The following is a 24,290-nucleotide window of genomic DNA, read 5'->3' as shown; positions in this document are numbered from 1 at the left end:
TGCCCAGCTGACCATATCCAAAGTGTTGCAGTCACTCAGTGGCTCAGTGTCCAAATGGAGATCATTTGGTGGTGTCCTCGAGGGACGGTGTTGGGACTGACTGAAACTAGATGGTCTTTAAAGGTCCCTCACAACTCAAACCATTCTTGATTCTAAACCCTAACAAATCCTCCTGAGCTCCTTGGCCACCGTTGCATGTGGCCTGCACCCCACAGCTCCTTCTGTGAGTCTGGCAGCAATTCCTCTCTTTTCTCCCCACAAGCTCTCCCCTGCTTTTTTTCTGGCCAAAGTGAAGCCCACCTCCTGCCTGGTGGTCAAGTGGGCTGATAATTTGGGACCATCTGTGTCAAGGAAAACTCTCGGTGGTCTCACACCAAAGACAAATCTATTTTTCTGCACAATCTCTCCAGTATTTCTGTTTTCTTGGCAATTCATAAGCTGCAGACACTTCTGCCAAGAAATGCAGGCAAGGCAATCGGGTGGTGGCTGATACCTTCTTGTCTTCACCGAGGAACTGCACTCAACTCTGCATCCCTGGATTTTCAGCCATTGTGCTCTTTTGGGAAGTTGGATCCTGCCGTACAGCCAAGTCTCATTCTCAGCTGACTTGAGCAAAATCAGGAAATGCTTGGAGCAAACAAAACAAACCCCAAAAGTCCATGCAGCTGTGGGAAGGAGTTCTGGTAGAATCAGTCTGAGGTCTCACCTTACAGGCTTCTCCACGTGGTGGAACTAAAAAACTACAATTCAGTCTCTGGTTATAAAAACTATCATAGTTATAGGTTGTAAACCAATCTGTATATATTTCAGCATCAGTCTGAGCAGATGCTTTATGTAAGCCTATAAATACATTTTTTTCCCCCTTGCTTAAAGTATCTGCTTATTTACAAACAGAAATTAAATCCAGTTTAGAGGATATGATGTAACAGGGTCTTGTATTGGAATAACGACAAGCTCTGGGTTCCAGCTGCTGTAGCTCAGCTGGCAGATAAGACCATAATACTTTTGCATATAGACAAGCCTAGAAGCAGAGACATACATACTTGTAGCTTCAATGCAAAAGGCAAGAAAAAGCAATGACAAGGAGTGCTGGAGCCTTGTTAATCAACTGAGCACCATTGGCTGCTCTGACAGCAGTTGAACAAAGAGGGGCTGATACCTCAGTGGAAATCAATCCATTAATGGACAGGTTCCCGTGTCTGTTCCTGGAGTTAATGCAGGTCTCTGAGAGGATCTAAAATGATTAGTTGGAAATACATCCTTGTTTGAGCAGCGTCTTTGGGAACGGCCTCTTTAACCGAAGTCATGTGAACTTCCAGTCTGATGGTGACATCGGAAAAATCACCTCTGAAGTGGACTAAATCCTGGATTTTTGTTATACCAAATATGGAGGAATTTCTTTGTGGAAAGGGCTGTTAAACATTGGAATGGGCTGCCAATGGAGGTGGTGGAGTCACCCCTGGAGGTGTTCAGGAAAAGACTGGATGTGGCACTCAGTGCTCTGGTCTGGTTGACACGGTGGTGATCGGCCACAGGGTGGGCTCGAGGATCCTGGAGGTCTTTTCCAACCTCAATGATTCTGTGGTTCTGTGATATAGGATGTGATATTTATTTCTGGGTGCTTGTAATTAGCAAGTTTGCGTCACTCAATTACAAACCCATATGTAAAAGCCATTTCCAGTGTGGACCGTGAATACCTGGAGGAGCTGTGTGGCACCGGATCCACGTCCTGCTCAGACCCTGGGAATGCCTCTGCTCTGAGAAACTGAGCTAGGAGGCTTGAACCGGGAACAAGTGACTAAATATTAACTCAGAAAAAACAAAGACCCCTTTTAGATGTAAATGGAAAAGGAGCTGGGGGAAGGAGAAGGAGGAAGGAAACAGAAACACATAAAATAAGAGTCTACAAGCGGAATTATTTCGTTGCAGGATCCGTTTTCCAGACTTCCCTTGGTGAGTTATCGGCAACACTCCACATATTTGTGCAGCCCAATAGCTGTGAGGCACAAGTACATTCTCCAGTAGCAAATAATTCCCTTTCCTGATAACATCTGCAGCAGGGCTTGGCTGCCACGGCAAGGGTTTCGCTCTGAAGGTGGGGGGGATCCAGTGTGCTGCTTGTCAGGCGGCTCAAATTCAAAGCAAAAGCAATAGATACACCCAGAAGGGGAAGCTGTCCAAGGCACTGAAGTTTTCCCATGGAAGACAAGCACATGGATGGCTAGGGGACCTGTAAACACCAGCTTTTGTTCTTTCTATCTGTGTTCAAACAGCAAATATAACAACCCAGAGGTGATGGGAGTGTTTTGGTGCTTGGCAGGATGGTGACAGAGGACCAGCTCCAGACCCAGATAATTCTTTGTGAGGGTGGTGGGACAATGGTAAAGTTTGCCCAGAGAAGCTGTGGCTGCCCCACTCCTGGAATTGTTCCAGGTCATGTTGGACAGGGCTTGGAGCAACCTGGGATAGTGGAAAGTGTCCCTGCCCATGGCAAGGGGTGGAACTGGGTGATCTGTGCGGTCTCTTCCAACCCAAACCACCCTGTGATTTTGGGTTAGAGCAATGGGAGGGGAAACCCTGTGAATTTACCAGAGCAGTTCCTTCTTTGCCAGTAACACAAGATGCACCTTGCTGTGAAGTGTCAACACTTCAGCATTTGCCAAAACAGGGTCTGTCAGCCCTCTCTGCACAAACACTAATTGCTTATATGTGGTGAGGCTGCACAGCCCAACAGACAGACCTGTCTCAGCCCCTCTGTGACCATCCAGTGTTTGAAAGGCAGGTTGTCCATCAGTGCCACCCACCTCCTTTACTTTGGATGGGGAGTTGTCACCCCTGAGTCTGAGGAAAGGCTGCAACAAGATGGAGATCAGACCTGGAAAGGCAGAGCTCATTTGCCTCCCTGACCAGCAGAATGAGACCTCAGGATGTGCAAAATTAGGTTAAAACAATGTAATATCCATTGCTTCAGCTTTTCCCCCCCTCTTCTGTTGGTGTCACTGACAGGAACCAACCAAGACTAAGTGGAAAACTCGGAGAGAAGAGTAACTGTGCTCTCAAGGCCAATGGTTTTTCTGAGCTCCAGCAGGATAATAGGGAGCAAAAGTCAAATCTCTGCTACAAAACCCCGAGCCCATGTGGCAAATTTATGCCACTAACAGGGGTTCCTCCACTGCTGTTCACATCAATCAGAGTGTTGGCATCACGGCATCAAGCCCTGCATGGACGTGCTTGCCCACATTGGCCTGGTTGCAGGTGTCAGGGGTTACCTGTGTCCTACCCTTGTCCAGCAGAAACACTTCTTTTTTCCTCTTTTATTTTTCCTACTTGCTGGGAAAATGGGGGAAAATCCAAGAGACTGTCATCCAGGTATATGGGATTGAGCAACTGCTCCACAACGGCGGCTTCACCACAAGAAAAAACGGTGCAAAAGCTCTACTGAGGGACCCTGCTTTGTAAGGGCTCCCAGCAAACCTTGTTTATTCCTGCCTTGAATTTTCCTGTGGGCGAAGAGCACGTTATCCTTGGAGACACAACCCAGAGCTGTGCTCGCAAGTTGAAATCTTGGGCCCCACACGCTTCCTGGGCATCACATCAGCGGTGAACACTCACAGCACGTTGTCCTTCACAGGGGCACAGCTCCAGGGGCTTCGCTGCTTGCAAAGGTTTCTCGCTCCACAGCGGGGAAAAACGTGATTTTCCTCTGTTGCTTTTTTATTTCTTTTTCGTGAAAGGCTTCACAGGCTGGGATTTGGAAGCTTTCCCAGTTTTTGCAAATAAAACCGTGAGTCTGTCGGTGGAGCGTTGGAAGAGGAATCTCAGGAACGTGGGAGCGTTCTCCCTGGAGCCACTCTGGAGTTTCTCCTCTTGTTGCTTCAAAATATTCCTGAGGCGGTGGTTGTTCTGCACATCTCCAGGTGCTGGAAACAAAGGAAAAGTGGGACCTTACAGCAAGTGTGTTTGGCAGAAAATATAGGCAAAAAAATAAAAGCAGGGTTAGGCCCTGCTGTTACAGAACCAAAAGAAATAAATATCAAGCTCAGATTCTGCACAAGTGAGGACAAGGTTGGGGCAGGTCACCCAGAGAAGCTGTGGCTGCCCCATCCCTGGAAGTGTTCCAGGCCAGGTTGGATGGGGCTTGGAGTGACCTGGTCTAGTGGAAAGTGTCCCTGCCCATGACAGAGGTTTGGAATGAGATGGTCCTTAAGGTCCCTTCCAAGCCAAACCGTTCTGGGATTCTATGACAAAATACCAGCAGTGGTCCCCGTGTCAGTGACTGCAGCTTGTAAAAGACCTCAGCGCATCCTTGTGCCCTGTTTTTCATGTCACCAACAGCTTCCAAGCTCTGATGGGACTTGAGGAAGTCAACAAATATTCAAGGAGCTGAGATAAAAGTTGTCTCCCAGGCTGTCTGTATTAAAACGAGGGATGTTCCTTGCTCATTGTTCCCCATCTACATGAAGAATATGATGACTAATCATAAAATTTTATGGAACAAAACTTACAGGCATTTTATTCCCTATTTTGTGAGTTAGAAGTTACAGGCAGTTCAGGAATGTGATGAACCCTGAAAAGAAGTAGTTTTATCTTCTTAACCAAGGACTGGAGCCACAGAGTACCACTGGTGGGATAATCTGTTTCCTCCAGGCTGCTGCCATAAAAATGTCAAAAAGTTAAAGGGATTTGAGTAAAAATAGAAAACAACATCCTGGATGATGGGGGAAGGCTTTGTGTCCAGTGGGAAGTCAGGGAAGGCAGGAAGTCACCAGTCAAAGCCCAGCACTGTCAGGGAGCCCAGCTCGCATAAGGACATGTGGGCTGGGGTGAGAAGGGAAAGGAAGGAAGAAACCTTGTGGAAAGTCAAAAATCCAATCTGGCTCTTGTTCTGGGGTGAAAATGGGGTTGTTTCTGCTTGCTCTTGCTACTTTGGCGTGCACATGGGACCAAAATGGGTGCCAGGGCTTGACTGGCTCTTGGGGCTGGTGGGGTGGAGGTGGGGGAGGAAACACCTTCTGCTTCCCACGGCAGCGCTGGTGTGAATAGAAAACCCTGGGATTTATTGCACGTGGGCCATCCCAGCAAACAGGAGCTCCTGAAAATTCCTTTAGAGCAGCAGTGGATGGGATGGAGATGTGGAGTCATGGAGAGCTGAGCAGTGGCTTCTTTCCAGGGCTTGGTGCTGAAATATCATCTCGGTATAATGGAGTGAAGAAGATTCAGTCTGTCCTCTAACAGCAAATTAAACACAATGTTGTGGGTTTGGTGGTTTGCTGCCAAGGGCCAATGCAGCTCCATATTAATGGCTTATGACAGGATTATTCTCCCTGGTTTTGGCAGGAAGGAGCTCTTTGGCTTTAATCCTGCTTGTGGCTAAGGGAAGAAGCCCAGAGCATCCCACGTATTTACCCACATTGTAACTCTTCCCTCCCAAATTTTCAGAGAGGAGCAGAGCAGAATGACCCTGCATCAATACAAAAATGCTCTGGGAGGCAGGAAGAGGTGAATACACATCCTGTCATGAAGCTCAGTTTTTCCCATGAACATGAATTACCCTGTGTGACTGTGGGCATCCATCCTCCCAATAAAAAATAATATATAAGCATTACAATAAAGATAAAAAGATATAATATTTTATATCTATATAAATATAATATGTAAAAAATTATGTGTCAGGTTGCTAGATCAAGAGCTCTTTAAAAAATTTTTAATACCAGTAGTGAACTCAGTATTTAAATGCCTGAAAGGGGTTAAAAAACCCAAACCAATAGGGTTGGAAATAGAAAAGCAATAGGGATTTGAAGCAGTAGGTTTAGGAGGGCAAAGTACTCAGCACACAACCAGGTCAGAACCTCTTTGGGGGGCATCTGGATGAAGGCTCCCACAGCACTAATCCTTTTTAAAAATCACAGACTCCAGCCAGGGACCTCAGTGGTCACAGAGAATATATTTAAGTGAAAATCTCTAAATTACACATCCAGCATCCCACCCTTCCCTTCACCTGCAGTGGTGAGGGACTGGCCAGAGAGGTTTCAAGGGCTTGATTTTGGGAAAAGCTGAGTTGTCAGTGCTGGCAACTGAGATTTGTTGAACTGAACTGGCAGCATCCCTGGAAATAAAAGCGAGGTTTTCTTCCAAGAAAGAGCTTTCAAAATTTGTCCTTAATTGTCAAATTTTTGACTGGGTATGTCAGGATTTGCTGGTGTGGGCAGCAGGGCTGGGCTGTTGGTCTGGCCAGCACTGGGGATGAGGGGAGGAGGACAAAGATACGTGTGTGCAAACCACCAAAACCTCCAGGGAAAATGAGGACAGGCTTGAATTTTTATAAGGAGGTCAGCACAGCCATCGCTTTGTGCTTCCCACGGACCTGAGGACAATGTCCCTTCTCACTGTTACACATTTGCAAAGAGGAGGAGGAGGGGAAAAAAACAAGAGTCAAACTTTGTCTCCTTCGCCTTGACCGTGTCAGCCAAGCCCTGTGGGCACAGAGGAGGTGACAGGGTGGCTGGGGTGGAGGTGACACCCTGCAGCACCAAGCTGCCATTGCTGCATCCATCAGTGAGGCACGGGGATGATGCGAATTTTGGGAGGTAGAAACTGGAAACTGTGTGGAGTAACCAGGAGTCAGAGCATGAAAAAATAACTACAGGGAGGAAAAAAAAAGAGAAACCCAAGCCTGCTTTAAAGTTCTCATGTGGCATGAAACAGAGACATCTGCACTTTTTCTGTGTTCCCTTATCTCCCCCAAAACAGAGGAGCACTTACCCAACATTTCTGAGGGGATCCAGGCAAGGACACGCTGAAATATTTAAATGTAGCACCACGCTCGGTCAATGACCTTTGCATAATTAGCAACTCTTTCTCTTTCTGATCATGGAAATGGCCCGTGGCTTCTGCCTTTGTGTTGCTTGCTATAGCCTCCATATGCTCCATTTGCATCCTGAAATCATCGATCGGCCGCTGGCGTCTCAAATGTAAAGATTTATAAGCGGCCATGGCAGGGTTAGGGGTCCCAGGTGGGGGGTTTGAGGTCACCGAGGCCTTGGCTGCTGCAGATGGGACAAGCAGAGGGTTTAGCTGTGTAGGGCCTCGCTAATGAGCTGCAAGTTGGGCCAGTTCTTGAACGAGGAGGCTTCCTATGGCTCCGTTCCCATCTGTTCCTGAAAACCAGGCGAACGAAACACAGGATAACTTCCCGCTCTCGCTCAGGGCTGTCACAGCCTGTTCTTCCTCATAAAGATGTCAGTGTGTTCCTACCATGGGCTTCACCATGTGCCTGGACACCAGTGGGTTTAACAGCCCACGGAGAAAAACATGGGATGGGTCTCTTTGGGATGTTTGTTGTACAATATAGCTTGGCAGGGAGGGTGTGAATGTGGTCACTGGACCACCTGGCTCTGCTTTCACCCTGTGGAGAACTGGAGTTGTAAGACCCTAAACCTCACCTGTGGAGTCAATGAGGGTGGTGAGGCCCTGGCACAGGTTGCCCAGAGAAGCTGTGGCTGCCCCAAATCCCTGGAAGTGTTCAAGGCCAGGTTGGACGGGACTTGGAGCAACCTGGTCTAGTGGAAGGTGTCCCTGTCCATGGCAGGGGGTGGAACTGGGTGATCTTTAATGTCTCTTCCAACCCAAACCATTCTGTGATCCTGTGATTTTGCCACCAGCTCTGCAGTTCCAGATGTGGATTTATAAGGCTGCTTTTGCTTTCCTGGATGCTTTGATTTGACTAAAACATCTGAACCGAGGAGTCCTTCATTCCAGAAGGCAGATGATGATTTTTATTAGCAAGTGGTTTCCTGTCCTTTCTATTTCTTCAATAATGCATTTTCTGTTGCTGGAGTTGGATGTACACTATATATATGATACCTAACCCTTAGCAATGAATTCATGTTGATTTTCTTTCAGCTCAAAGGCTTTCCTCATTCATCTTCTCTCTCTTAATGGCAACAGCAGGTATGTGCGTGCTCTTTCTGTTCAAAAAAATGCCTCACAATCTTTTCATAGATTCTTCTCGTGTTTCCACGCAAAATCTTGCCTCCTTTAACATAACTCAGCAGCACGAGTGCCTTTTCCCCGTCCAAAAAAGCAGAGAGCTCTCAACCTCTTCCAAGATAACTCGGCTCCTTTGTTAAGGAAAGACATTATCTGATGAGGTACAAGCCTTCTCCATCTCCTAACGATTCCAGCAGCAATGAGGGACCCACCAGAACTGTGTTTCTCAGCCATTACCTTATTGCTGTGAAATACAGTTTGAGCCGTCCATCTGCTAAAGAGCCCATAAGAATGACAACGGGACGGGAATCAGCCGATCCCGACAATAGAGAGCCTTTCAGCTCGCAGAGATAACGACTTACTAATTACCCAGAGCGAGCAGGCGGAGGAGAAGTGACCATCTGAAACCATCTATAAAGCAAATGCTCCCACGGCCCGGCAGGAAGGCAGCGCTCGGGATTTTAGGGATTTCGGGAGCTGCCGTTGCACGTTCGTTTAACAGGATGTCACAGGATGTTGTTCCTTCTGCTGCATCCTGCTGACATCTGTGCACGGATGGTGGTCGCTGGTTTTTGTTGTGGCTTCCCCCCCTCCCCCCTCATTTTTTTCCTCTTGCTCAGATTTCAAGGTTTCAGGGGCAGCAACAGCCTTTTTTTTTTTTTTTTTTTTTTCCTGAGTTTATCCATGTTCTGGCCGAAGGCAGCCTGGAAAGCTGCCAGGAGCACCTGGCAATGCATTTAGTAAATTATAGCAGTGAAAAGAATGTCAAATGCTAGGAGGTGGTTATAAGGCTTTACTGGTGTGTATATACTTTGGAGGCCAAATGGTGCTTTTAACTTATCCAGATATGACCTGGCACCTTCTTACCCTAAGAAGAGGAACAAACTGATGAATTGCCAGGTTTTGCTGCCCCTGAAGTCTGAACTCCACAGACCAGAATCACAGAATAGAATCATAGAGTAGTTTGGGTTTGGAGGGAGGTTTAAAGGTCATCTATCCATACCCCCTGCAATAAGCATGGACATTTTCAATTAGATTGGGTTGCTCAGAGCCCTGTCCACCCTGGCCTTGAATGTTTCCAGTGATGGGTCGTCTACCACCTCTCTGGTCAACATGTTCAGTGTTCCACCACCCTCACTGTAAAAAACCTCCTAAAAGAACACAAGGTCACACTGAAATCCCTCAGCCCTTGACAAAACAGTGTTGCCCTTCTCTTCCAAAATCATATGTATCAGTCCTGCAAAGATTGCACAAGGCAGTGATGAGGAATTTGGGGAGACAAGGTGATGGGCCTCCACTGACTTTTGGCCATGGAGCTGAATCCTGCTTGGGAACAGCACAGGCTGGATCATGCTGGAGATGTGGGAGAGGTTTCTGTAACCCACTGATTATCTGCTGCCTGAATAGGAGCCAGGGGACCATCTCTCATTTCTATTATGCAATAATTTCCAAAATGCATTTCATTCTCTGTTGTGGAAAGACGTGAAAGTGATGTTTGAATTTAAGTGGCTTTGTGGGTGTTCACGCTTTGCTGGTGGGTGAAATATTTTGGCGCCTGCAAATTGGGGATGTTTTGGGACTGAGGTTCACGCTGCTCAAGCAGTGGGACTCCCATCATCCTGAAATTCCTCAAGCATTCCCTGAAAAGTGGATTCCTTTGTTAATAAATATTGGTTGTGTGATACCAGCAGCTAGAGGAGGCTTTCAGGGATCGGTGCAATTAAGTGACAAGCCCTTGCCATGGGAGCCTTTCACACCAGAGCCAGGCTGAGACCATGGACCTGGGCTTTTCCAGAGCTTCAGAAATCAGAGCTCCTTTCATATCCTGCAGTGATTTGGGTGTTTTCATTATGTTTGACTGGGGGAAGTCTGGTTGATTTATGGGATGGCTGGATATCTCTTTGTGGATGGGGACCCAGTCATCTGCTCTTGGAGCTGCTCTCCTGGGGGATGGGGACCATCATTGCCATGGATAGTTCCTGTAGTGGGATAATGTGGTCTAAGCCCAGGGAATCAGTCTCATCAGCTTTGTCTGCTGGAAAAAGGTCAGACTAACAGGATTTCCCCTAAATTAGGTGTAAGTAAATTACTGAAATTGTCCCCATCCTCTGCCTCCCACCGCTGCGTTAGTGTTAACTTTCAAATGGAGACGAAATTTATGAGGAAAAAGGGATGAGCCTTGGGGAGAGAAATTCCATTCCCAGATGAGCAATTGGGGCAGGAGAGGGATATGGTGATTTGAGAGGGGACTTGGCTCTGGGCTGCAGGACCCTGGCAGGGGTTGGAACTGTGGATGGACCTGGATCCTCCTGGGAAGAGTGCAATAAAGGCAACACTGAGGTTTGGGATGCCAGTGCTTCTGATTTTGGCAGACACACACAAAAGGTGTTTATTCCCCCTTAGCTCTCACAAGTCCTTCAGGAATCAAGCTGTGAAGTGAGTGCACAGTGCTGGTGTTCCAGGGAAGGTGGGTGACATATGGGGCATAGACAAAGCAATACAGACCATCCATCTGGGGTAACCCATGTAGCTGGAAAAGACACACAGAAACATCCTGGCGCATTTTACTTGTGTTTTACACTTAGATTGTTCTCTGAGCTGATCTTTGAAGAGAAGGACCTATAGTGCCTGTGAAACCTCAGGATGCCTTTCTGGAAGGATAATGGCTCAATTAGAGCCAGCCATTAGACAGATATGGCTAAGGTCATCTTGTATGTACTTGGACATTTTCTTGCTGGGTCCTTGCAGTCAGTTTAAAATTTTTGGCTCGTCAGCAAACTTTCCCATTAGAATTCAGCAGCCTGGCCAGGGCTCCACGACACCACAAAACCCCCAGCAACAGCCTCTCCCCGCTGTGAAAATGAGAACTTACCTCTAGCCTTTGCTTTCTGTTGCACTCAGCTGCTAATCCATGAAGGCCTTTCTTTATCTCCTGCTACTTTTATCTCTTTGACAGCTCTTACAGTGGTAAAGCTTTCCTGAACCCCAGGAATGTGATACACATGCAATCACCTTCTCCAACATATTCATTGACTGCTTCAGGGGGTGTGAATGTGTTATAAACTTTGGCTTCTTTCTGTAAAAGCCTTGTATTGTCCTTTCCCTGCTGTATCAGATCTTCCCAGTGCATCCCAGGTATCCATATTTACCTGAACTTGATTGTATTTTACACTCAGATTTAAACTCTTGAAGTTTAAGCTCTTAGACTTGTTTCTTCAGTGGCAAGTTTGTTATTTCTCATCCTGTAGACAAATACAGTCCTTTATATAATTATACAAATAGATAATAATATATTTATACAAATTCAATGTTTTGTAAAATATAATTATACAGATACAATTATTAATATATCTGATTCTCTTTCCAAGACTTGGGCCAGTGACATCTCACCCTGGAAATTTGCTCCTCTCTCAATTTAAATTTACCTGTTTATTCCAAAATCTTTGTTGGTGACACTTGTATTTAAGAAGCTTATCAGAGCCATTGCAGATAATGAGGGTTTTGCTGTGGGAATCTCCACCTCCAGCTCCTGGTGCAGACACATGTGGTGCTCATTTGCTTGAGCCACCAGCATTTTATTTCACCCAAAACTTCTTCCTCACTTTCACTCTTTGCTGGTCCCAGTGAGTCCCTGGTTGACTTTCTGTCTCTTCTATGTTTTTATGTGCTTTTTTTATGCCTCTGGTAAACTGCTCTGCAATACCCTTTCCATTTGCCTTATTGTGGTTTTATATTTGCCAGTGTTTATGCTATATTCTATTTTCCTCATTTTTGACAGCTATCTTTTTTGTTCCTAATACCCTTCCTCACTCTGCTGCTTAACTTCTTTGTTTTTAAAAAATCCTTTAGGGTCTTTATTAAACTCTTGTGTTTACGTGTTAAGCTGGAGCCTGTACCATATCTTTAAGCTGCTACTGGGGTATTTGGAAGTATTTTATTCTTTTAGCTCTTCCACTTATTTTTTAATGCAATTCTCCTTTCTAAATTTTAGATGTTACCGGGAATCAAGACAATCATACACGGTGGAAAATTAGACAATAGGAGGTTCAAATGATTCCCAAATGGTGCAAGAAAAAGCAAATCTCTCTCAGTCTGATCTACTTTAGGCACTGAACCTCTGAAACACAGGACTGAGAGGGTCCCCGCACATATTATTATGAGCAATCACATCTTTCCTGTAGTTTATTTATCAAATCTAATTTTAAAACGGCTTTTTTTTTAAAACACAGCTCTTTCTTCTGCTGTTTCCACTCGGTGGCTGCTCGAGAGACTCACTCACCTGCCAGCTGGAGACTTTCCAGCCAGAAGGGTTTGCACCCACCCAGGTCGTACCCCCTTAATCCTAACCTTGGAGCTGAGACAGTTTTTCTCCTTTCCTGGGGCTTATTCCCCTCCTGGAGTACCAAATCCAGGCTGCTGCAACCCCAGAGATCAACTTCCCAACCATCCACACCAATGGCTGAACACAGATTTGATCCCACTCCTGGAAACCTTTCTATGAACAGCAATAATACAGGGCTGGGAATGGAAACCTTTATCCCTATTTCTGTGCTGAGCCACATGAGTTCCATGTGCAGTGGAAGCTGCAGGTGTGATTCAGGGGCTATTTAGACTCATAGAATCCCAGAATGGTTTGGGTTGGAAGGGATTTCAAAGATCATCCCATTCCACCCCCCTGCCATGGGCAGGGACACCTTCCACTATCCCAGGTTGCTCCAAGCCCCGTCCAACCTGGCCTTGAACACTTCCAGGGATGGGGCAGCCACAGCTTCTCTGGGCAACCTGTGCCAGATCCTCACCACCCTCTTCCCAAAATCCAGTCTCAACCTGCCCTCTTTTAGTTTCAAAACCTCTTTCAATACGTTCTCTGCATTTTAAGCCCCTTCCTTAAGCCCTGATTCATAAAAGCACTGAAGTACACCCGGAGTCCAGCACATCTGGAAGTACTTTGCTGAATTAGAGCCTTATTAATCTTCCTGCATTTAAAATAACTTTTTATTACATTTTAAAAATAAATGGGCATGCACTGTTTCTTCATGTTTTGGATTTTTTTCCAAACATTGATTTTAATGCTCGTCTGGCTTGGCTGGACAGCCCTCCATCCATCCAGGCAGCTGCTCCTGCTAAACCTGGGAGCAAACTCCCTCTCACAACACTGATGCTGCTGGGAAGGTGATCCAAGATATCTGTGATTCACACTTCCAGTGGAAAACTACCAAACCTCCCTTCGCGGCCCTCAAAAGCCACTCTGAGCCATCCTGAATCCGAAAACACAAGATATTTTGAGCTGAAAAACAGCAGAATGCAGCTGTGGAGATATTTCTCAACTATTTCAATGGGTTTGGGGAAAAATGCCAGCCAAGTGTTGCTCGCACCAGTTGCAAAAGGAATGTTTGGAGCTGGAGGGAATAGCAGTGCTGGGATTTGGGGCTGTGGTCTGTGTGGGTCAGGGAGCTGTGCAACGTTCAGCAAAGCTGCTCCCTCCTCCTGGCCAAAAATTTAAAAAATTTAAAAATCAAACAATTAAAAGCATGTTTCCAGTGCTGGGAGCACTTGGTCCTGTTGGAATTGAAATGAGAAAAACTACAGTTTGGGAGGAAAAGACCAGCAGTCCTTAAAACACCTTGTGGGGCTCATCTTCCCTCTTCACTTGTCAGCCTAAAACACCCCATGGGGAGGTGCAGAATGAAGGGATTGGGCATGAACAAATGAAGCACATTTCCAAGGAAAGAAATAATGGATCAGGCTCAGGGGTTGTTTCACAGTCTCCCACCACAGGTATGTGGCAGGTGTGTGACTCCTTATCCCAGCACAGCTCATCCACCTCCTATGAATAAATCAGATGCAAATATTCCCCTGTGAATCCCACTGGGCTCTTTTCTCTGCACATTTATTTTTCAGCAATGCAAAGAAGAGCATCTTCTGTATTTAATTTTTTTTCCTCAGCATTGCAAAGGAGCACATTTTCTGAATTTATCAGGTTTTCTTCAGCAGCGCAAACAAGTGCATTTGCTGTATTTAATAATTTCTGCACTTCTGTGTTTAATGACAGCAAATGTACTGGTTTGTGTGCAGAAAAAAATAAGTTTGGCCAAAGGGTGCAGAACCTTGTGGTTATGAACTTCGTGTGTAAAATTTTGTGCAACTTTCCCCTCTTCTACAAAAAGCTCAATGTTAAAAAATGAAAAAGTGGGAGAAAGAATCAAAATCAGATCTTCCAGGTCCTTCCTCATCCCTCCATTGCCACATGGGGCTGGGGGAGCAGCAGCAGATGCTACAAGTCCAGCCACGTTTGACTTATGGAAGCCCAACTGAGCTGTCTGGGAGCAGTTTTTGGAAAAGTATTGGAAGTTTGTTTATGCCACGTGAAGGCCAAGCTACTCTGAAGGTCTTGCTTTCAGGGGAGAAATGGAGAAGTGGAAGAGGATGCAGCCAGGAGGTTTGTTTTTCACACTGTTTTCGGGGATGTATTTGTGTTCTTTGACAGTGACTTACAGCCCGGCTTTCTTTTCTATTTTGTTAGAGCAATAAAGAAGATAAATCTGCAATAATTCAGCTCCCTGTCTTTAATAAAATCTTGTCTTCTTCACACAGCCCCTGGGAAGATCTCCATTGTGTGGCCCTGCGAGATTGGTTGGGTTTTTCCATTTCACCTCTTCACCAGAATGACAGAAAAATAACATTACTGGGGAAAATTAATAGCTAAATGCAATTTCTGGCGGAGGGAAAGCTTTCAGCAGGAGGAATGGGACTTGATCCTGGGTCTGACTGTGCCAGCTCAGAGGATGCTCCTTGGGAAAGGCCAGGAGCAGTGTGGTGGATGCTGAGATTACTTTTGTCTTTGTTAGTGGCTTGGAGCCCCCCAATATTGGCTAATGAGGATTTCTATCCTCGACTTCGATCAATGTCAAGCCAATGTTTGTTGGTTTGGGGCTTTAGTCTGGTACAGAGGACAAAGGAGGAGAGAAGAGAGTGCTGGGGGAGACACTGGGGGGGGAGAAAATCCTTGGAAATCATAGAATGGTTTGGGTTGGAAAGGACCTTCAAGACCACTGAAGAACAAAGAGGGTGGAGGCATTTCTGTACCCCCAGAAGGAGACAGTGGACAGAAGGGGTTGGAAGGTGGGCTCTGTGGCTCCTGCCACCTCCAGGGATGGGAGACAGGGGAGCTGCCCTTCCCCAGCCACAAGTGCAGAAGCTGAGGGTGCCCCATTGCTGGAGACCACGTGGAAGGCTCAGGAGATGGGGGTGGTCCGAGCCCCCTCCCGCTGGGGCAGGAGGTGACTCAGGAGCTCCCCGGGGGATCCCAGAGCACCACAGATCTCCAAAGGCGCGGGGAGGTGATGTAGAACCCCCGGCACAGACAAGAAGAGACCCAGCCCCGCAGGTGACCTAAACCTGGGTCAGGTGGGGGGGGCTGGAGACACCGCTGGGATCTGGACACCCCCAGGTGATGTGGAACGTCACAGGTGATCTGGAACGTCACAGGTGATCTGGAACACATCGTGAGGTGACCTAGAGCCCCCTCCATCCCCCCCCCGCTGATCAGAGCCCCCGGTCCCGCCGGTCCCGCGGGTGCGCGGCCCCTTTAAGAGCGGCCGGGTCCCCTTTACTCTATGTTTACATAACACGGCCGGGCCGTACCACCGCTCGCTGTGCCGGGGGGGGGGGGGGGGGGGGGGAGGTGCGCGGGAAGGGGGCGGTGCTCTGCGTGGTTCGCTCCACCCCCTCCACCGGCCATTAATAGGCGTGGGGAGGGCGGGGACACTCCGGGTGCCCCCCCCGCGCCTCCTCCGGCGCGGCGGGTTGGTCCGAGCCCGCGCTGGCCCCGCCCCCGTCCCCCCGGCGGTGTAGTGGCCGTTGCTGGCGGCCGCGGGCGCAGAGCGGAGCGGAGCCCGCTCGGGACGCGGCCCCGCGGCGGCGGCGGCGGCGGCTGCCTGGACGGGACGCGACGCGAGGCGCGGTGGGGGGGCGGCCGTCGGTGCGACCGCAGCGGCGGCGGCCCCATGTTTTCGCCCAGCCAGGAGGAGCTGTGCGCGCTGAACAAGGAGCCCGTCAAGTACGGGGAGCTGGTGGTGCTGGGGTGAGCGCTGGGCAGGGGAGCCGGGGTTGCGGGGGTGGGGTTGGGGGGTGGAGGGGGGAGCGCGGCGGTCCCAGGGCGGGGGGAGCGGCGGGGGCTTCCCCCCCTCTCTCAGTGTCTCCCCCCCGCTCTTTCCCCTCGGGTGTCTCGGCGCTGCGAGGGAGCGCTCGGAGGTGGAAGGGTGGTGGTAGGGGGGGAACGAGGGGGTGATTCCCGCCTTCCCACCGCCCGAGCGCGCGGAGCCGCCGTTGGGGGGCGAAGGGGGTCCCGGTGTGTGCGGGGAGCGATCAAAGGCGGCGGGGGGGGGGGGGTCCCGGTGCCTGAGGGGATCGGGGAGGGATGAAAGGGGGGGTTGTCCAGGCTCCTGAGTGGATCGCGGAGGGATTGGGGGGGGACTCGCGGGTGCCCGAGGAGAGAAGGGGGTGTCCCGGTGCCCGAGGGCAGCGCGCGGCGCGGCCGTTGCCGGTCCCGGTGCCCGAGGGCGGAACGGGCGGAGCGGGGACCGGCGGCTCCCGGGGAGGGGGGGGCGGGAGGGGGGATGTCGCGACGGGTCTGGGGAAGAAGAAGAAGAAAAAACTTGGTGCGGGGCTCCGCGTTATGACACGCAGACACCCCCTCTCTCCCCCTGCCTCCGTGTGAGCCCGCCCGGCTCCGGGAGACGGCGTCCTCCTTGCAGATGGCAGGGGGAGATGACTTTGGAACGAGGAGGGGAGGGGGGGGGAGGAGGAGGAGGAGGGTGAAGTGCTTATATTCAGATTCGTAGTGGAAATGTTTATTTTCTCGGCTTGATATGGATCTTAAAGTAATCCGCTTGGCATTACGCCGTTGCCCTGCTGTTCGAGCTCGCTGAGCGCCGCGGAAGCAGATGAGGGAGAAGCGTCTAAGCCGCGCTTGCTGAGAGCCCTTCTGAACCCTTACAAGAGATGCTTAATTCTGATACTTTAACGCGTGGAAACGTATGGTTAATGGAATAATTTTTATACGTAAACACAGCAGAGAGGTTTCGAGCCAGCCGTGGAGGCAGAACAACCTCAGCCTCCCCCCTCCCGCCCCCCCCCCCCCCCCCCCCCCCCCCCGAGAATCTGGTACATGTTTGCTGCAAGGTCGTGGGAAACCCTGTTCTGGCTTCTTAGGGATTTTTGTTTTGTTTTGGTCGAGTCGTTTCAAAAAGAGCTGCGTTCACCTCTGCGGAACAACTGTTTGGAAAAGAGCAGCCCAGGATGGGTGCTCGTATCCAGCAGTGCACCCTTTTTTCCTTAAGGGATGCTCTGAATGTTTCCTGTCACGAGACTGGGTCAAGATGCAGTTACCGGGGAATAAGATACAGCTGCTCCCATGGACGTGGCGTAGCTGGTACTTGAAATCCTTGAATTTAAGTCACTCGGTTCGTTAGAAATAACCATATCACACTGAATTTAATAAAGAAATGTTCTTAGTGTTTCGGCTGTGGAAATGGAGGGTGAGCTCAGCTGTGCAACACTGTCTCTGACAATAAAGTCATAGTATAATGCTGAATCTTTAATTAAATTAGAGTGCATAAATTGATGTTGTGCTGCAGAGGCTCTTTGTGCACAGCTGGAAGCATTTTCCTTTCTGTTGCCCTACTATTTTTAGCAGCAGTTGAAAGTACAGAAGTATGAAATGTTTTGGCTCTGATCTTAACCTGGCAAAGTCTGGTGTGCTCTGCCTTTAACATGGGAACCCATTGATCTCTGCTTATCGGTTCTCCCGGGGTCTTGATCTTCACTGTGTGTGTTGAAACATGCCAGTGAAATTTAAATAAACTTCATATGGCTGAGTTTAGGTCGTGTTTGAGTTTCAGCTGTTCTGTGGAACTGCTGAGGTTACATCTCCTGAGGTGTAGCATGTAGTGGAAAAGCAAACAGACCCTCCTGTCCCTGCAGTGCAGTCGGGAACAAGAAGTCTGTGAACGGGGAGCTGAGTCTCTCTGGTCACTGCGCTGAAACAATGGGGCATTTGCTGTCACTGCTCACACAATGTGCTTGGGAGCCGGGATGTGGGAATAGGGAGACATGATGGAAGCAGTCCAGGAAATTCCATGACTTCAGGAACTGCATTTTTTCATTTTTGAACCGAAGACTGGAGATTTAAGATCCATTTGCCACTTCAGGAGTTAATTAGTGCATGTCCTATCGGAGATATCTTGAATGTTGTCTGTAGTGCCATAAATAATGCAAACATATCTCTCTTTCTTTGGTGACTCAACATTTGTGACTAGGAACTCTTGGAACGGCTTAAGCATCTGTTCAGAGTGCTAAAAAAACCTCTTAATACCTGTTTTGTATTAAAATCTTGTAATCTGGAGCCTGATTTAAATAAGACAATGTAAGTCTGCTCTCCTCTCCATAGTGAAATCGAGACCTGGGGACTGGCAGAAGCGAAGCAGCTCCTCTTACAACTGCCTGATTAAAATTGATAGCGCAGCCTCGCAGCTAGATTTGAAAAGAGGGGGGAAAGAAAAAAGCTGTTTTGAGACACTGTGTGGGTTGTTGTTTTTCTGAAAAAAGCCTTGATTGTGATGTTGATGAATAACTTGTGTCTTGAGCTACGAGACTTTTAAATTAGGTGGTGAAAAGGGTGATGAACAAAGGAATTGGCACACCTGGCAAGCTGCTGAGAGTCCTGTTTTTTAAGATGACAAAACTTTCCCTTTATCTTTTGCTCTTACTCTGTCTCAGCAGTATTAAGGCGAGGTCGTTGACCTTTAAATCAGAGGGGGGGGGAGGCGTTTTTTGGGGTTTTTTTTGGCAGTAGGTGGTTCTACCACCAGGACACGTTGCTGTGTTGTCTCGCAATAGTTGTGGTTACTCGTCTGCACCTTAACGTGAGCCCAAGTGATGCCCAGGCCGTTTCACGCCGGTCCTTGCTGCAAACACATTTCCAACAACCTTCTCCCAGCAGCGCCGTTACGTGTCTGCCCTGCCAGTGATGTGGCACTGCGTGTTTGGTCAAGGTTTTGCCGAGTTTTACATAATCGATGTTGTAGTGAATAGGCACAGTTTATGTAAATCGAGCCAGGCAGGTCAAGATGGCTGGTAAAGAAGAGATCATCTGCTCGATTGTGAATCTGCTTGTAGTACATCTGCTCGGAGCATCATCTGCTCACAAAAGGCTCTGGATTTCTTGGTGGAGCAGAAGCATTCATATTCTAATTTTTTTTTGAGGGGGGAAGAAAAAAAGAAAAGGCAGCTTTGTTTGAAGTCCTGTCAAAGTAAAGGCTCATTATGTATTTCTTGGAACGCGTGGCTGGAGGGAGCTGAGGAGATGCTGAATGCGGTAACAAGTACCTGAACAGTGTCTCGGTGTCAGTGCATTGTTTGTCAGTAGCTTTTGTTTGACTTGTCTGGTATCTTGTTGACATCTTGAGGTGTGTCCTGTCCCCTTCCTCCCGGTCCCCTTTGTCCCCAGCTCTGAACTGTGCTCTGATGACTTTATTCCATGTGTCCTTCAGGCCTGGCTTTGTTCCTCTGTGGGAGCTGGTCCCTGGTGCAGAAGGTGCTGTCACTGAAGGCAGGTGTCAGTGGCCTGGTGCCCTTAAATCCCCCTTGCTTTGGGACTGGGTGGTGTCCATGGGCAGCTGTGGCCTCTCAGAAAACTCACTTGATTAAAAAGATGTAAGTTGAAGGAGGAACACCAAAGACATGAGTGTTTGCCAATGGCTGAGTTCTCCAGCAGTGAAGGATTTTGTACCTGACATTGGATATTTTGACTGTTGCCTTGCAGCCAGTTCTGAAGGGTTTGGATGGGGTTTCTAATAGCTGTGTGCACACAAATGGAATATTTGTTACTAATCAAAAATTTCTTTGCTACTCATTAGCAAGGAGGTGCAGCCTGGTGCATCCTCAGCTGAGGAGCCCTCTGTCTTACAGGCTTAATGGGTTTTGCAATATCTAATCAATTTTTTATCTAACTACACAAAATTCTATGGGCTGTTCCTTAGTGTTGTTGCAGTGGTCACTTTGGGATTGCTGTCAACATTTTGTATGTAAATTTTCCGTTGTCAACCATTAAAATAAATGAATTGGTAAACTGGGAGCCTTCAGGCCCAAAGGAGCTGCTATGAATTATGTGAGTTTTGTTTAATGTGGACTGTTGAACAACCTCAAATAAACAGGCTGTAGTTCTGCTTAAATTTAACCTTTTGAGAAAAGCAGAATAAAAGGTTGGAGCTTGGAGCCATCTGGTCTAGTGGAAGGTGTCCCTGCCCATGGCAGGGGAGTTGGAACTGGATGCTCTTTAAGGTCCCTTCCAACTGAAACCATTCAGGGATTCTGTGAACATTCTCACCTGTGTTTGCAGTGATAAATTCTGTGGTAATTTTTGGGAAGCTGTTCTGATGGGTGGACCACTTTATACTTGAAGCAACTTTAGATTTGAAACAGTCATTCCCTGTTAACCTGAAAGGACCTGCATTACTGAATTCCTTTCTTGTAGTGGCTTTTTCTGACTGATTGAAGTTGCTCCTTCACTGTTACCTCCCTGACAGGGTAAACAAAGTTTCTGAAGAGTTTTCTGTTCATAAGCACATTTCCTTTTTTTTTTTTTTTTTTAAACTTACCTGTTTGGCTTTTCAGGTAACTGTTGTTGCTCTTTTGCTGTGCAGTTCACGAGGAAGCTGCTGCAGCTTTGCAGTGGTGTTGACAAATGCAGACATAACGTGGTGTCTCTGCTTGTCCTTGACAGCTCTTTGCTGCTTCTTGTGGACTGAAGGCAGAGGGATCCTGGCTGTGGAATTAAATTGGGGTCCTAGTTTGCACATGGATAGATTTGTTGCCTGATATCAAGCTGAAGCTTTGTTTAACAATTCTGTTATTTTCTGCACTAAATGGTGTAGGTATATTGGTGAAAGTGCTTGGGTGATTCAGGTTCTGCTTTTAAGCCTTATTTAAAAATGTACTTTAGTTTCATTTAAAGGAGCAACTGTAGAGATAACGAGAGGCACCCTTTAAATACCTTCAAGGTCAGGATTCTCTTGGAGAATCACTGGCTCCAGCAGTTTCTGCTGTTCTGGAGAAATGGATTTTTTTTTTTTTTATTTGATATTGGCAATGGCTTCTTGGAGACCTTTATGCCTCGTGCTCAGTTTATGGTGGGTCTTACATGCTGCACATTGAGGCTGTGTGGTCAGGGTCAGTTCAGAACTTGCAAGTAGATTAATCAAACACCAGAAGTATTGTGTCTGAATAGAACATCAACTGCAGTGTAGAAAAACATAGCAGAAAGGATTATATTTGAAGAAAGATTTGTGGATTTTTCAGTGAAAGATTGTGCATGACTGGATAGAGCAAAGGTTTTGCTTCGTTTAAGCTGAGAAAGAAAACATACTCAAGTTGGTTTTCTGCAATTCTCCTATTCCTTGGAGTACTTTTGACTTTCTCTGAGTGCAGATTTGTATCCAGCTGTAGGCTTTATTCACAGCATCTCAGTACCCATGTAAAATCAAGAGAGCAGAAACATCAGACTCCAGAAGCTAAAATCTATATTTGTTGAAGCAAATCAGAGCATCAAACATCTGCATGTTTAATGTTTGTTCTAAAAAGGAAACTGAGAGCCTTCTGGAAGTTAAACTAATCCCCTCGGTGTGTACAGGCAGGAAGTCACACATGTGGAAATGGAAGACTAAGGGGATTTTTTTCTTAATATATGGAAAACAGGCAGTTTACTCTGAGTAAACAAGTCTGAGAAATGTAAGACTTTGTTGCCTTTGATGCAGTTGTTGTGTAGAACCAAGTAGCTGCTCCTTTCCCATCATGGCAGAATCAGGGATTCATAGTTTTCCATTTTCAGCTGAAATTTATAAGTGGGTAAATACTGTGGAAAGTCCACTTGGCTCTACTTTAAAATATGCGTATAAACCTAGAAATGACTTTCTAGGCTGCTAAGATTTGTTTTTTGTTGCTGAAAGCAGTATCTTCCTTAAGCTATTTCACGCTCCTTCTTAACAACAAGCTGTTTTACAACTGAGATTACAAGGTTGCTTGGGAACAGATTTTCCCTAAGAATTCAGGAACTTTTTATTATCCAGTTCAAACCCAAGTTATGGCTGGTTTATTCCCATTTATTATGGAGCTAATGCTGCTCTCTAACTTGCTCAGTGGTGATAACAGGTATCAGTGCAGTTTTGAGAAGATACAACCTTCTCCTGTACTCCCAGCTAATGGGGAGGGGTGTGAGCGTGGTGCAGCCCTGAGCCTGGGTGCCTTGCTGAAGGTGTAGGGTTTGTTCACAAGTTCACAGTGCCAGCAGAGAAGTTTTACAGCTGTTTGCAAAATACTACAGAGGTGCCTGTAGGCACCTGCTGTGTAGGGAGGCTTGTCTTGTGTTGTATTTCCTGTTGGTGTTGTCTGCACATGCTTTGGCTCTGAGTTTGTCCTGAGTGGCTTTGGCTGAAACAGGTATGAAACCTTCCAAAGACGACTCCTCTAGGTTTTTAGTTGCAGTTCTACTTTTTGTTCAGTAGAGATGCTTCTAATGATGTGATCTAGAGTTGTGTCTGGTTATTCTGCACTGTCATACTTGTGGGTATTTGTCCTGTGGTCAGCAAGGCAAGTAAAGCAGAGGAGGATTTGGTCTGAGCTCCCAGCAGGATCTCTAGCTGGTTTCCAGTGTACTTTGTGCTGTCAAATCCTTTTTCACTTGTACTGTTTGATACCCTAAATCTCATTTGTGTTGAGGATGCCTTTCCTTGTACCAACAGAAATCCTTGTGTTTATTCTCGCTCTGTCCCAAGGTCACCACTGAAAACCTTGCATGTGACTTGTGTTGGAACTCTGAGGGACAGGGATGGGAATGCTGGCATGGAAAGCATGCCTTGCTTCCAGAGACTTCTAAAGGCAAAGCTGCTCATTTTGTTTGTTTTATAAAGACATCACTAAGTGGTGCCCTTGCATTTTTCACTTGTCACCTGCATATTCTAATACCGTGTTGAAGGGGCCTTGCTTTTTCTTTAGATGCTTTTTTTCCTTCTTGACAAGATGCAGTTCAGAGTTTTATGCCTCTTATTTTGGCATCGTATTTTTATTTTTTTTTAGCCATCTCCTGGTGTAGCTTTATGCAGGTCAGTCCTGGGGCTTGAGTTCATAGTGACATTCACGTACTTTGGGGGACCAGTTCGTGACTTGTGTGACAAACTGTAAGTAACAGCTGGGATTAGACTGTTTAAATCCTATTACTCGGTCGCCTGGAATAGTCTCGGTCCTCGTGTTAAGCAAGGAGTACAGTGAGGAGCAGTAGGGGTTCCAAGGCAGTGGATTAGTGTGCTCTGAGGGCAGGGCAGGAGCTGGGGCAGTGCTGCATCCTGCATCCTCCCTGGATGGCCAGATGTGCATTTAACCTTGTCATATGACCTCTGCAAATAACTCTCTGGCTGGGTCTCTGTGGTGTTGATGGCCGTTTAATGGGGCCTTTCTGGTTATGGGATTGAAAACCATAGACAGACCAGGGAAGGACAGCAGGGAGTAAACTGTTTGTAGGGTTTTCTTGATGTCTGAGTAGGCATTGTGGTGCTGGGAGTTCAGCACTCAGACTAAACCTTCTTTAGGTTTGACTGAGAAACGCCAACAGCACTTGTTGTCTGGAGCTAACAGAGCTCAGGATACAAGAAGACAATCCTTGCAGGAGACAAGTGAAGCTACAGCAGTTGTAATATAAATATTCAGTCTTTGAAGATGTTTTCCTGAGGGGCTGTGGGGCAGGAGGACACGGGGTTTTAGTGTGATTGGGCTGTGAGTGGTGTGTGAACAAGGTGACACTGGACTTGCATTGTCTACACGCTTAGACAATGCTTCTGCAATTACATTTTCTGACTAGTGTAACCTCTGTTCCTGAGAATAGCAAGTATCAGCTATCTTGCAATGAAGTTTTGTGCAGTTCTTCATATCCCAGCGTTGGAAGCCCTGGGAGAGGTCACTGGGAAGCTCGTGTGCAGCTGAGTGGTACAGCAGCTGTTGGCTCATGGTGCAGATAAAGTAATTCAGCTAAAAGCTTTCCTCTGTTCCACAACAGAAATGTCATCTGGCTGAAACGTATTATGAACAGCAGTTGTGCAAATGGATACAGACAACACCTCCAATGATGGAGAGTTCCTTGTATTAGAAGCAAAGTGGTTTGGAGATGAGCTCTGTTTGATGAGGTGTGATAGGAAGGTGCTGATGGCTGAAGGACCTATCAGGCATTGCTGCTCTCTCAATAGCAGTTTGTT

The 24,290-nt window shown here is 47.2% G+C and overlaps 1 protein-coding gene across 1 annotated transcript in view; it reads left to right on the top strand.

The window, feature by feature from the left end:
• The first annotated feature begins 15,904 nt into the window (after positions 1-15,904).
• Positions 15,905-24,290, top strand: part of PELI2 (pellino E3 ubiquitin protein ligase family member 2) — a 64,890-nt gene continuing 56,504 nt past the window's right edge. The window contains exon 1 of the mRNA XM_032691511.1: positions 15,905-16,072. Coding sequence (XP_032547402.1) covers positions 15,996-16,072 — 77 coding nt within the window. The 5' untranslated portion in view covers positions 15,905-15,995. The remainder of the gene's footprint in view (positions 16,073-24,290) is intronic.

Source organism: Chiroxiphia lanceolata, chromosome 6 (genome assembly GCF_009829145.1).
Source record: "Chiroxiphia lanceolata isolate bChiLan1 chromosome 6, bChiLan1.pri, whole genome shotgun sequence".
Lineage (NCBI taxonomy): Eukaryota > Metazoa > Chordata > Aves > Passeriformes > Pipridae > Chiroxiphia > Chiroxiphia lanceolata.
The sequence above is the reverse complement of the archived record's forward strand: the minus strand, read 5'-3'. Positions and strand labels throughout refer to the sequence as shown.